This window comes from Wallemia ichthyophaga (assembly GCF_000400465.1).
Source record: "Wallemia ichthyophaga EXF-994 unplaced genomic scaffold scaffold5, whole genome shotgun sequence".
Classification (NCBI taxonomy): Eukaryota; Fungi; Basidiomycota; class Wallemiomycetes; order Wallemiales; family Wallemiaceae; genus Wallemia; species Wallemia ichthyophaga.
The window spans coordinates 78,719-91,173 of record NW_008806278.1 but is presented as its reverse complement, the minus strand read 5'-3'; the positions used below and the strand labels follow the sequence as shown (position 1 = coordinate 91,173).

At 46.7% G+C, this 12,455-nt stretch overlaps 7 protein-coding genes across 7 annotated transcripts; 4 read left to right on the top strand and 3 right to left on the bottom strand.

Annotated features, from left to right (window-relative positions):
• Positions 1 to 927: 927 nt before the first annotated feature.
• J056_003590 (Endosomal protein P24B) lies at positions 928 to 1,766 on the top strand (the record flags this gene model as incomplete). The annotated part of the gene is made up of 2 exons (XM_009268806.1): positions 928 to 1,023; positions 1,305 to 1,766. The coding sequence occupies 2 exons, from the start codon at positions 928 to 930 to the stop codon at positions 1,764 to 1,766; spliced, it is 558 nt and encodes a 185-aa protein (XP_009267081.1).
• Positions 1,767 to 1,889: 123 nt separating this feature from the next.
• On the bottom strand, positions 1,890 to 2,597 carry J056_003589 (uncharacterized protein; the record flags this gene model as incomplete). The annotated part of the gene is made up of 1 exon (XM_009268805.1): positions 1,890 to 2,597. One exon carries the CDS (start codon positions 2,595 to 2,597, stop codon positions 1,890 to 1,892), a length of 708 nt encoding a protein of 235 aa, XP_009267080.1.
• Positions 2,598 to 3,388: 791 nt separating this feature from the next.
• J056_003588 (60S ribosomal export protein NMD3) lies at positions 3,389 to 5,029 on the bottom strand (the record flags this gene model as incomplete). The annotated part of the gene is made up of 3 exons (XM_009268804.1): positions 3,389 to 4,814; positions 4,864 to 4,918; positions 4,963 to 5,029. 3 exons carry the CDS (start codon positions 5,027 to 5,029, stop codon positions 3,389 to 3,391), a joined length of 1,548 nt encoding a protein of 515 aa, XP_009267079.1.
• Positions 5,030 to 5,077: 48 nt separating this feature from the next.
• Positions 5,078 to 7,552, top strand: J056_003587 (putative vacuolar protein sorting-associated protein 16-like protein; the record flags this gene model as incomplete). Its single annotated transcript, XM_009268803.1, has 3 exons — positions 5,078 to 6,697; positions 6,754 to 7,295; positions 7,351 to 7,552. The coding sequence occupies 3 exons, from the start codon at positions 5,078 to 5,080 to the stop codon at positions 7,550 to 7,552; spliced, it is 2,364 nt and encodes a 787-aa protein (XP_009267078.1).
• A 50-nt stretch (positions 7,553 to 7,602) lies between these two features.
• Positions 7,603 to 7,962, bottom strand: J056_003586 (uncharacterized protein; the record flags this gene model as incomplete). The annotated part of the gene is made up of 2 exons (XM_009268802.1): positions 7,603 to 7,816; positions 7,865 to 7,962. The coding sequence occupies 2 exons, from the start codon at positions 7,960 to 7,962 to the stop codon at positions 7,603 to 7,605; spliced, it is 312 nt and encodes a 103-aa protein (XP_009267077.1).
• Positions 7,963 to 8,013: 51 nt separating this feature from the next.
• Positions 8,014 to 10,636, top strand: J056_003585 (Spindle pole body component alp4; the record flags this gene model as incomplete). Its single annotated transcript, XM_009268801.1, has 5 exons — positions 8,014 to 8,094; positions 8,141 to 8,377; positions 8,423 to 8,668; positions 8,711 to 10,495; positions 10,550 to 10,636. 5 exons carry the CDS (start codon positions 8,014 to 8,016, stop codon positions 10,634 to 10,636), a joined length of 2,436 nt encoding a protein of 811 aa, XP_009267076.1.
• A 103-nt stretch (positions 10,637 to 10,739) lies between these two features.
• J056_003584 (Autophagy protein 13) lies at positions 10,740 to 12,435 on the top strand (the record flags this gene model as incomplete). Its single annotated transcript, XM_009268800.1, has 2 exons — positions 10,740 to 10,853; positions 10,903 to 12,435. The coding sequence occupies 2 exons, from the start codon at positions 10,740 to 10,742 to the stop codon at positions 12,433 to 12,435; spliced, it is 1,647 nt and encodes a 548-aa protein (XP_009267075.1).
• Between the last annotated feature and the right edge of the window lie 20 nt (positions 12,436 to 12,455).

Genomic DNA, 12,455 nt, shown 5'->3' with positions numbered 1-12,455 from the left:
CGACGTTCGTCGTTTTGTATAAAGCGTGGTTGGGCTCATCTCGCTAAACAAATGGTAAATTTCGGTAAAATTACTGCTGCTTAAAAGATGCCAGCATAGAGTTGTAAACTTCATTTGGTAAATGTATTTCTCAATTCTCATTTGTACAAAGTCGAAACGGTAATTTCATAGTTGTAAGCATGTGCTCATAAATGCAATTTGAATTGGCGTTTATTAGCCTCATAGTACTCTCTATTTTGTTATGGCCTGTGTAGTGGTGCAACTTAAATTGGATACGTCGAAAATTTTCTACTCGAGTTAAGCACAAAACTTAAGTAGTAGTCAAATAAAATAAAATTTTTATAACATGGCTCTGTCGCATCTTCTGCTGCTTCAGATGCCTTTAAGAAAGATGATCATCTTTCAATGAAACAACCTTATCGACCAATACCGTTTGAATTACGGTCTTTGTGAGAATGCGTGCAATTGCAAAATTTTAAATTTCTCATCTGGATTTTACTTTAAGAGTTGCGTTTCAAGTATTCTCAGCAGCTTCCTCCTTCCTAAACGTAAATCCTTTGTTCTAACATTGCTCGGCATCATTGGTTTAAAACTAAGTTGAATTCTTCGAAACCCTAACATGAGTTTGGGGCGGGTGAAAGCTAAAGTGCACCAAGGAGAGGAGGATTAACGGGCTCTTCTTTTATAAGTGGGAGGGAAAAGAAGCCTGAAAATTTTGCTAAAAAAGGAGATTAAGTATGAATCCAGATTGTAGATAATGCGCAAATTGACACTGGGTTACGCTCATATCGACACTTGGGAAGAAATGGGGCAACAGGGAGAAACGGGTTCGATAACGACCAGGCGCAACCACAAGTACTTAGTCAACAGAGGCCAATTAAGCGGGAGAGCTAATTTGTTGTATAACATGAGTTTAACATCTTGCAAATGGCTTCAAACGCTCGATTCGAAGATATACTCGCTATGATGAACAAGGAGCTTGAGAAGGAGAATAAGAAGCTGCTCTCAATCGAAAATATAAATGTGATTAACAAATTGACTAAAAATGCACTCAATTCGATAAGCTGAAGAGAACGACAGCTATCAAGGACGAATTTGGATTCCAACAACGATCGTATTGACAAAAAACTAGAAAATGTTGAATGTATTTTACATTTTACTGGTTATTATATACACAGCCAACGCATATATAATAAATATTCCACCACGCTCAAAGGATTGTTACTTTGAGGACTTGCATAAGAATGATGAGGTGGATATATACTGGCAGTTACCAAGGGAAATTCCCACTCACACTCACGCAGATGACTGTAACTTATCAAGTATCCAGCGGTGGCAACCTCGATATCGATTTCGCACTCTCAGATCCAAATATACCCCTTTACACCAATCTGGGTAAAGATACAGGCACTTACTCATTCACAGCAGATAAGGATGGTAGATACTCTTACTGCTTTTCAAACTCAATGAGTTACAATACTGATAAAGTAATCTCATTCAACGTTCACGGTATTCTTTATGTCCCCGATGAAGGTCATACTTTGCCTATTGAACAGGAAATACGTATCCTCGCAGATAACGTTAAGGCTGTCCAAGATGAGCATGAATATTTAAAAGCAAGGGAGAGGAGTCATAGGGATACCGCAGAATCAACTAATAGCAGAGTGAAATGGTGGTCTATTGCTCAATCTGGACTATTGATCGTGACTTGTGCGTGGCAAGTTTACTACCTTAAAGCCTTCTTTGAAGTGAAGCGCGTAATTTGAAATGATACATATGATGTTTAATATACAAACTAGCGTGTATCTCTGAGTGTTACTGAGTGTTTCTGAAAATTTCTGTGAATTCCTGTGCATTTCCGTATATTCCCGTAGATTGCCATAAGCCAATCAATAAAATTGTACATCCTCGTCAATACTCGACTGAATCCGATAAAATAAGTTGTCAATGTTTGTTATATCTTGTGTATTGGGTATGAAGTGATTGTTGTGGCTATTTGTGTGTATCTGATTGTTACTATGGCTATGAGTATGAGTATGAGTACCTTCAACAGAACTCCTCTCCTCCAAAAACTTCTTAACCACACCAAGTGCATCAAGTACCTTAAGCTCACTAACAAAACCTTTGTCATCATGCTCATCCTCCTCATAACTTATATAATTAGTAAAACTAAGTGAATCAAAGTGCTGATTAATTGTTTGTGAGTGTGATGATTCCAAAGACGATGAATAACTTGAATATGGACTGTAATGTGTTTGTGTTTGATATCCTGTACTGTAAATATCAAGTGGTATACTAATTTCACTCGTTTCTTTCATTTCATTTGAGCATGATCTACTGCGACTACCCGTTGAGTGTGAATAATTATCCTGCGTCAATTGCTCAACGGGCTCCTCCTGATTGCCAAATTCAGTATTATCACTCGCAAGTTTTCTCGCTTTCTTTGCATCCGTCAAAACCTTTGATATCGTCGATCTATCCACACCAAACTGCCTCGCAATCTCATCTTGCCTCATCTTTGGATTTGTTTTAGCGAGTTTAACGATATTATTCTTCTGCTCCGTTGTAAGTTTACGTTTGCGCAGAACTGTGTTCATGAGTATGAGGCGATGATGATGGTTGTTATAGTCCTTGTCGGAGTATTGTTGTACAAATCTATCCAAGAAATTTTAAAAGGGAGAGGGACATTGGAAACTCTTATCAACACAAACACTCTCTCACATAAGCATACAGTTGGCTAAAACACCCATACGCATAAATGAGATAAAGGAGTTATGTGGAGGTGGCAGCCAAAGAGTAGTCTGAATCGAGTTTTCCAATTGGACGGCTCGTAGTGCACTTAAGCACTGACAGTGTAACGAATACACCAATGTAGGTGTACGCGCTTTTCTCAAACCATAAGAGACTGACAGTGCGACTCCCACGACGTGTTCCCAGCTCCCAGCTGCAGCTATCGTCGCCTCTTGCCAACACGTACAACGCACGTATAGCCTTCTTCAGCTAAGCCACACAGGAGTGCTTTTCTGGTGCGCCGCTCAACGAATTATCGTTCAACCCGTCTCGAGTTGACTGACTGGGGGAGTTTGAACTCTCAGACCTTACCCGCTTCCGTTGTCTGGCAGCACTATCGACTGCCCGTCTGTGAAGAAGCATACGAGCCCTTTAAGCTGCCACCTCAACGTTTTCTCAAAGAAGACACGCGGTCTGATATAGTTTGTGAAAAATAAAAATCAATTTTATATTTTTATCTTTTTTCTCTCCTATTTGGTGTGTTTGATTTCCTAGCCATCTACTCCCTTACCCCCTTCACCTCCCTCACAAACCACAATGTTACGTAAAATTTTCATCGATTATCAAATATGCATAAATAACCACGCGATACTCTAATCTACTCTTCTATATTCATCTCTTCGAGATCTTCCATTAGCTCATCCATCTTTGGCAAATTCTCGTCAACTTCCACTTCTCCTACGTCACTCTCATCCATATCCTCCTCAGCCTTGTCCTTCTGCTCCTGTGATCTATACATATTAACGCCTGCTCTCATTTCTGGGTCTTCCTCCAAGTCATTCAAAAATTCTTCATACTGCTTTTCAACCTTGTCTGTATCCACACCACCACGTCTTCCAAGTGCACCTCTACCGAACGCACCCTCCACATTCGAGTCTTCTGCGTCTTTGGCAATCGACTTGAGCTTGAAGTTACGTGGACGGTTCTTCTTGCGTCTGTTAGGGTAAGCCTTCTTCACAACGACCACATCAGGAAGTCTATCCGGATTCAGACTCTCGAATGTGTCACTGTTAAAGTTACTTTCTCTAATATTGTATCCTAAGCATGTATCACCTGCTTGGAGGATATGTCCGAGGTGTGTACGAGTGTGCACTATCTCATCGTCAGAAGCTCCACCTGATGCCTTCATTACTTGTAAATCCGCCAGGACAAGTTTGCCTCGGGTTGGACCGACTGGCTCAGCGTCGAGAACTATGTACTCTGTCAACTCTCCCACCGTTGCCAGTGTATCGAACGGTGCTCTCCAATATGTAGGAGCTGTGACATCTGTAGTGTGCAGTGTGAATGGATCGAGGAGATGGACCGAGTTACCTATCCTTGCACATAACACCAATGGGGATATGTTGGAGAATTGCCTGGCGAGCTTTATAGGCAAGCAAACCAAATCATCCTTACACACTGGAACTATCTCGACTGAGTAGGTGAACTTATACTTGGATGAACCCGTGTGCACATCGGTTGTAAGCAATTCTTCACTAGACTTGTAACGGATTGGGACAACGTTCTGAAGGAATTCTAGCATCCTGAGAGCTGCCTGTCTTTGGAGATAGTAGAAATCGAGACCATCCTTTCGTTCCAAGATGTTGACACAATCTTTGTGAGCACCGTGCTTCAAAATGAGCTGTTCGAGGTAGAAGAAAGTACGCTTGTGAGGGACCTTCTGCCTGACTTGGATGGAAGTCTGCCAAGTATTCTTGGCAGCCATTCTAGTACAATCAGGACATTGGGCACCGAGGATAGTGTACGTCACTTCAAACACCTGCTGGAGGATAGTGTTTGCGAGAACCTCCTTCTGAACGGTGAGCTTAACCTTGATACGCTTGCTGTGAGGCTCAGTCCAGATGAAGCCGGCGTCGATCAGCCTAATCTTGGACAGACCCTTGAGCTTCTTAAGACAAATAGCGAGAAGTTCCCTGCTCTCCCAATCAGCGAGCATCCAGCCATTGGGAGGGTTAGCGTATCGCTCGCAACCCCTGCAGAAGGTGACGGAAGAAGATTTTGGAATCTCGGCCGTGATGTCCACGCTGCGGGGTGGGTAAGAAACAAGGAGACGATTGACCAATGAGAACGCACGTATTACGCAGACACCCAACACAGAGATTGGCGGAGTTTGGTTCGATGGGGACACCTGCGGAAGGTGAGGGACGCAGCGGCGCATGCCACCGTACTCACCACAATCAGCGCAGAGAACAACGTGCACCGGTGCGGATGGCTTGAATGATACAGCTTCGCCTTCCATTTGTGATGGATCTTGGTTGTCTCCGTTCAAGATAAGATTTGGTCAAAAATGTCAGTTGAGGATGTATCTGAATGGGAATTTATCGGGAATAAATACTACGCGAGGTCCACAATCTACCAGTATGGCTGGGACTTGTCTACGCTCAAGCCTTACCGCCTGAGTGGATCACCGCTCTCGTCCGCCCTGGCGATCTGGAGAGATACCCGGAATCCTGTCAGCTACACCCACACGCGTCTCCCAGAGAACTCCCCCAGCCAGCCTTTCTTGCACATATTCTCTGCCGACGCCGAGCACTTGGCTACGATCACCAGCCCTTCGGCACCAGTTTCTGTCGGCTTCAGCAGCGCAGACGAGCTCGTCGTCGTCCTCGGCGATCTCCAGTACAGAGTGTACAACTACTCGGGCAAGATACCCATATCCACCACCCACACAATACCACTCGAGACACCCACCACCATTCTCGACGCACGCATCGCAGGCGATTCACTCGTTATCCTCACTGCCGAGCTCCTCTTCTACCACCTCCACCTCGGCTGCCTCTCTCGTCCGACAAGGGTTGCCAGTATGGATCTCAGCGACGCGCCTGCAGACTGGGCTGTTGTTTCCGCCGCCCAATCGCATACCGGGCTAGCGACAGTCATAGCAGCCACAGACAATGTCGTACACGCAGCAGACTCGCTGAGCTGCAGCACGCATCCACTCAACACCCCCCACACCGCCATCACTCTCTCCCCCAATGGGCGATTCATCGCGCTGCTCGCCCCTTCGCTCATCCTCAGCATCATGACGAGCGACCTGAGCAGACTGCTGACGAGATTCGACGCGTCGTCTATCGACTCGTACACTCCCGACCAGCTCGTGTGGTGCGGGTCCAACGCTATCGGTCTCGTCTATAACGAGCCTGACCCTCGTCTCTGGCTAGTCGGTCCTGGTGGCGAGCACGTCCTCTATCCCTACCACGATTGCTCTTCCCTCAAGGCTCTCAGCACTATGTCTTCTCTGCTCGTTGTCTCACCTGAAAACCTCCAGGTCGTTCAGAAGGTACCTGAGAGTGTACAGATGGTTTTCGGCGAGACCGATGCTGGCGCTCTGTCCGCACCTCCTTCGCGGATGCTGCTCCACGCTCACTCTCTCCTTGAAAACGGTAGCTCCAGGTCAGACGATGTTGTCCGCAGCATTGGCCAAGGCTTGCTAGAGGCCATCGACGGAATCATTGCGGCTGCAGGCGAGGTTTACGTTCCCTCCACCCAGCGCTCTCTTCTCAAAGCTGCTCAGTACGGTTGGCAATACCTCTCAGACTACAACTCGGATGATTTTATAAAGACTGCATCAACATTGCGAGTGTTGAATGCCTACAGAAGTGTAGGCATCCCTCTCTCGAAAGCCCAGTTCGATTCGAGTGACTCGAGTGCTCTTATTCAACTCCTTCTACCCAGACGGAGATGGGGGATGGCAATCGATATTGCAAGACACCTTCACTCTCCACCTGACGCTGTTCTCGTTCACTGGGCCAATGCAAAGATACATGCAAGTGATGCGAGTGTACCGGATGAGGAGCTTTCTCTTGCTATCGTTGACATGATCCTGTCTGTCACTAAAGCTTTCGTCGGCTGGTCTGACGTTGCAAGGGTAGCTCATGAAGTTGGGCGAGTATCTCTAGCGACCAAGGTGAGTTTGTATTGGCGTAATTGAGGTGCTTCATCTGACTCTTGTTCGCTCGACAGATGCTCGACAGAGAGCCACGTGCCAGCGAGGTAGTGCCGCAGCTGAAGCGGATGAAAGAAGACAGACTGGCGCTGCTCAAAGCGATAGAGTCCTCAGATCCCGATCTTATTATCGACGTTCTCCTCCACCTACGCTCCAGACTCACACTCGGCGAATTCTTCAAAGTGCTCGAGGACGGCGGTAGCATTTACCAGCCGGCTAAAGCGCTCTTGGTTGTTTATGCGAAAGAGTTGGATAGGGATATGCTTCGCGACTTCTACTTCCAGGACGACAGGAGAGTCGAGTCAGCCAAGTTAGATCTAGCAGAAGCTGAGCAGCTCGACGGAGATGCCAAGATTGGCAAAGTGAGATCGGCGATGCGCTTCTTCAGCGAAGAGAAGAAGAGCGCGTTTGAGAGTAGGGCATGCGATGAATATCAGCGGTTGCTTCACTTAACAAATGGAGCCACGAGCGTAAACGATGCCATCAGGGATTTGCTGGGCAGGGAAGATATCAAGGGCGCAGAAAAGATTAAGAGTGAGTTTAAAGTGTCAGAAAAGAGGTACGTCACTCGTTGTTCTGCTTGATGAGCCAACTGAAACACGATACAATAACAGATGGTGGTACCTTAGAATGCACTGCATTGTGGAAAAACGCAACTACACAGCGCTCGAGCAGCTCGCAAGTGGGAAAAAGAGTCCGATTGGGTTTGAACCATTCGTCAAGGCACTCAAGAAGGCTGGAAATAAGAAGCTGGCCGTGGAATACATTCGCAAGTGCGAACCTAAACGCCAGCAGGAGCTGCTAAATGGAATGTAAAAAGGAAGAATACATGATACCTTTATAAGTACACGTAGAAATACACAGAATTAAGGCTGGGAAACGCCTCTAATCACATTAGACCACTCGGTAAAGACAGCAATAATTTCTTTCTGCGACGAGTCGCTGCCGAATAAGTAATAAGCTAGTCTCGTCTTGAGGCGGAGGAGCTGCGCGGGGGCGTAAAAGAGTACGGAAAAGAGGATAATTGAAGAAACTGTTAATAGAAGAGATAGCACCATAGCCTTCTCCCATGGCTCTAGACTAGTTAGCGTAAGGAGACGAAGACAGAAGACAAGGCTCATCACTCACATTGCAAATCCCCACTCGCTCTCCATGACAGTTATAAATTTCCAGACGAGATAGCTAAAGCTGTTTGAATTTGGCGGGCGGATTCTGTTGCTCGGCATGGCGGTAACAAATCAACTTGATCAACTACGACGAGCACCACGATCACCGAGATGGAACGGATGACGACGACGCCGACGACAGCGCGGCCAAGCTCGCGCCTTGCTGGCTTATCGAACAAGCAATATAATAGGGTATGCAGTAGGCTTTTACAGAGTACAAAAACTAAGTCATTTCCAGATCAATACTAAACTTACAACTGTCGACGACGACGATGACGATGGCAATGATTATCAGGTTTTCCAGGATTATTCCTTCCAGCCTGAGCCAAGTTTCCTGCGCGCGCCGCTCAACTCACGCGTCCCGCAACTCTCCCCGCACAGCTACAACTCAATTAGGAAGTCGAGTGCTTTCAAAGATGTTGGTTTGGATATACAGCAGGCTGCGATTCTTGAAGATTTTCAGTATGTTCTGGTTGTAAGTTCCTTGTCTGTGATTTGAATTACCACCGACAGTTTACAGGGCATCCAAGGACAATACATTACATACCACCCAGATTACGCGTATGACGACATGAATGCTCGACTTAAGGGGAGTGAGTTCATCGTCGATCCCTCTATTGACCACGGTCTCGCTACTCTTATCCATCGCGTACTCCCACTCGCTTCGCTGTACACATCAATAACGGCGTTCGTTGAGCAGCGTTCTGCGATGGATTGGGGTCTCGTTAATCATGCGCTCTGTGCAGCTATCAGGGATATGCTCAAGGTGGCTATTGGCTTGGTTACTATGCCTCACTGACACACACAGGAATACCACTTGCTACTCGCTCAACTAGAAACCCTTTTCTATACTTCACCCTGCTACACTCTTCAGATGGCTTTCTACCACCTCCAACCAGCTTTGCACAAACTTACCCTTGTCCATCAACTCGCACTCGAACTTATTAAGACTGAAACTCCAGACATAACCGATGATCAGGTCGATCCGGAAGAGGATGATAGTGAGGATATGATGGGTGAGACAATGAAGAAAGCTATAGCACAGATCAACGCAGAAGCCAAAGAAACAGCTTTGGAGAGTGAAGGTATTGTTAAAGGTGGCGAGGTTATTAAAGTGGTGTGGGAGAAGTTGATGAAATCTTCAGGCGATCCTGTCGCCCATGAAGTGTTCACCAGATTACTTTTTCACGCATCACAACCTTATGCTGAAATGCTACTGAGTTGGACAACTTCCGGTGACCTCAATGACCCTTACGATGAGCTGCTTGTGCGCGAGGCTAAATCTATTAGCAAGAAGGGTCTTGATATGGACTATACAGATGAGTACTGGGAGAAAAGATATACGCTCCGCGATGGATCGAGCGTCGAAAAACCATTTAAACCAGATACAGCGTTCGATGATGAAGGTCGCCTTAAGCGTTTGGCTGGAGGTGCATGTATACCGCCATTCCTGGAAGCGTGGAAATTTAAGATACTTTTCGCTGGTAAATATCTCAACGTTATTAGAGAATGTGGTATAGAAGTGTCCAAACACCGCAATTACGGGGAGTTAGAGAGAACATCAATCAATTCACCACCATTCTACAAACAAGTCGAAGATGCCTACACACACGCTAACAGAGCGCTATTGAAACTGCTCTTGGAAGACGAGGGACTAGTTTCGCGGTTGAGGAGTCTGAAACACTACTTTTTTCTTGCAGACTCAGATTTCTTCGTGCATTTCCTTGACCAAAGCTACAATGAGCTGCGTAAGCCAGCCAAGAATGCGAATTTGGTCAAGTTACAATCGCTTCTAGATTTGACGCTCCGCAATCCCGCCTCACCCAGCTTCAACGACCCGTACAAAGAAGATATCAAGGTTACTATGAGCAGAGAGCCTCTTTACCAGTGGTTGCTCACTGTTGTAAATGTGAGTGGAGCGCTGGGCCAGGAGGACAACTTGAACCAGCGCAAAGGCGCAGAAGAGAAGCCAATACGAGCAATTGAAGGACTCTCGTTTGACTACACAGTTAGTTTTCCGCTGTCTTTGGTTATTTCCCGCAAGACTATCCTCAGATATCAGCTAATATTTAGATTTTTGCTTCATCTTAAGTACACAGAAAGCGCGCTGGTTGGGATGTGGGGTGAGCATACGCAGGACTGTTGGAGACGGAATCTACGCTACAAGCCTTTCGATATGTGGCGGACGCGGGTGTGTGTGCTTCGCGCGCGCATGCTGGAGTTGGTCAGGCAAGTGACTGGCTATGTGTGTGAGGAGGTGCTCCACATTAAGTCGCTCGAGTTGGAGGAGAAGATCGGCAAGGTGCAGACGGTCGATGCGTTGCTGAAGGATCATGTCGATTTCCTCGACGGCTGTCTGAAGGAATGTATGCTAACGAATGCGCGATTGATCGAACGTTTGCAGAATATCATGAAGACGATCGGTACTTTCACATTATACTCGGTACAATTGACCAAAACGGCTGTTGAGGCGGGTGAAGCAATCGCTGAAGCACGCAGGAGCGGGATAGAGCCGTCGGAGAGTATAGTTCCGTTGGGTAAGATATGGAGCGAGCTCAACAAATTCGAGCATGCGTTCAATAAACAGAGTAAGGTGAGTGTGGGAAGTATTGGTGCTGGTGTTTCATGGCTTACGAACTGCTTTCAGATTATGCGCGACTCGCTCGCGTTCTACGCATCGTCGGAAAACCCCTCCCTGCTAGCCTTGTTAGCAAGGCTGGTGGGCATGCCATGATCCAGTTTTCCAGGAAAACATTCTAGCATTGTTGTATAATTTTAAAATATGTGATAAAGATTAATTTATGTCATCATCGATGGACTGTTGATTAGATACCGTGATGGGGGACTCGAAAGTAGATTTAATATTGAATAACTTCTACAGCAAGACGTTGCATCTGCTACTGGAGAGTAGAGTGGCGCTACCGGAGACCAAGACGCGGGTGTCCAAGTGGGTGAGTAGCCCAGCCATCGTGATTGCCATTATTTAAAGATCTGTCGCAGTTCAATATACAAACGACAGATAGTGGAAGTAGCTTGTTCCACAATGAGCTGAGCACGTGGAAGAATCTCTCCAACACAACGCAAATCCCGCCAATGGTGGTTGAATTCATACTCGATTCCTCCGACATACCGCCGAATCAGGCGTGTCTATTTGTCGACAACCAGAATAAGCGCAACACGGTGCAGGAGAGCGTAGTGCTAGAGCGGTGGACGCTGCAACTCACTGGCAGTGGCAGCGCTAGTGGTACACAAGAGGAGCTACCTGTAGTGTACAAGCGGTCGATAGTGTTATTCCGTGCTCTATACACCCTCCTACGACTGCTACCGCTATATGGACTGATTCGCAGGCTTAGGCGGTGTCATTCGCGTGGATTAAATATCGGATGCAGGCTCAGCGCAGAGAAGGGCGCATCTGAGGGTGTGTTGCCCATCGATGCACAGTTATCGCAGGACACAGCGAGCAATGCTACAGACATTCACCGATTTAGCCCTATAAATACTCCCGTAGGGACATTCAACCTCAGTGTGGACTATCGCCGGTCTATCAACTTTATTGTTGACGATATAGAGTCCCTGCTGTCTTCGCACTTTGTAGATGAGGATTATTACACACCGACGCTGACTAAGCATCGTTCTACGTCTGGTGAGAAGGTGGACAAGGCGGAGAAGGGCGAAGAGGGCAACGTCGTGCGTGATTACGTGGCGCGTACGGGTGCAAGCAGAGTGCGCACTTCGAGCAACCTCTCTAACCTCTCGCCGCGCACTACGTCTTACTCGTCGTCTCCCTCAGTGCGCCCATTGAGTATGTACGGAGCATCGCCTTCACCGTCGTTTACAGGAGTCGGTGCACATTCATATCAGCGCATGAATACCGCCAACACCACTAATACCACAAACACGGCAATCAGTATACCCGAGAATCAGTCGAGCAGCTCTTCTACGACGAACCGACGATACTCATCAAGCTTCGGCTACAGACGTACATCTTCCATCGGTGGTTCGAGTGGGGAGAGTGTGATCAAACCACTAGCGTCACCCACGCAACCAACTCATCCATCACCACCGGTGGGGGTATCACGCAAAATATCGACAAAACTATCATCATCGCTGGCAGAGGAGGATATTGGTGTGGATATAGACGACGATAACGATATTGGGGAGTTTATAAAGATGATCGATGAGAAACCTCAATTGAAATCGAGAACTGCGCAGTCAGTCAATACGATAACGAAACAGGAACTCAATGAAAAGATAAAAATGATGAGTGTGTCCAGTCTTGCTAACAAAGAGGTTCAAGATGCAAAAGAGGAAGAAAGGCAGGATTTCGGTGAAGTCGTCGGACAGATGGATTTCGATGAGTTGGATGTACGCAGGAGTATGTCGGCTCCTATATCCACCACCTCGAGTAGAGCGCAGACTGGGGTAAATGCAGTGAATGCAGCTCTCACGGCTGCTACTTCGCCTGATGATAAAGCACCTCTTTTCTACGATGTTGGCGCGAGTAGAGGGAGAAGTAGTTCGAGGCAGAGGTAATACCAGTGAGACAATAAAGT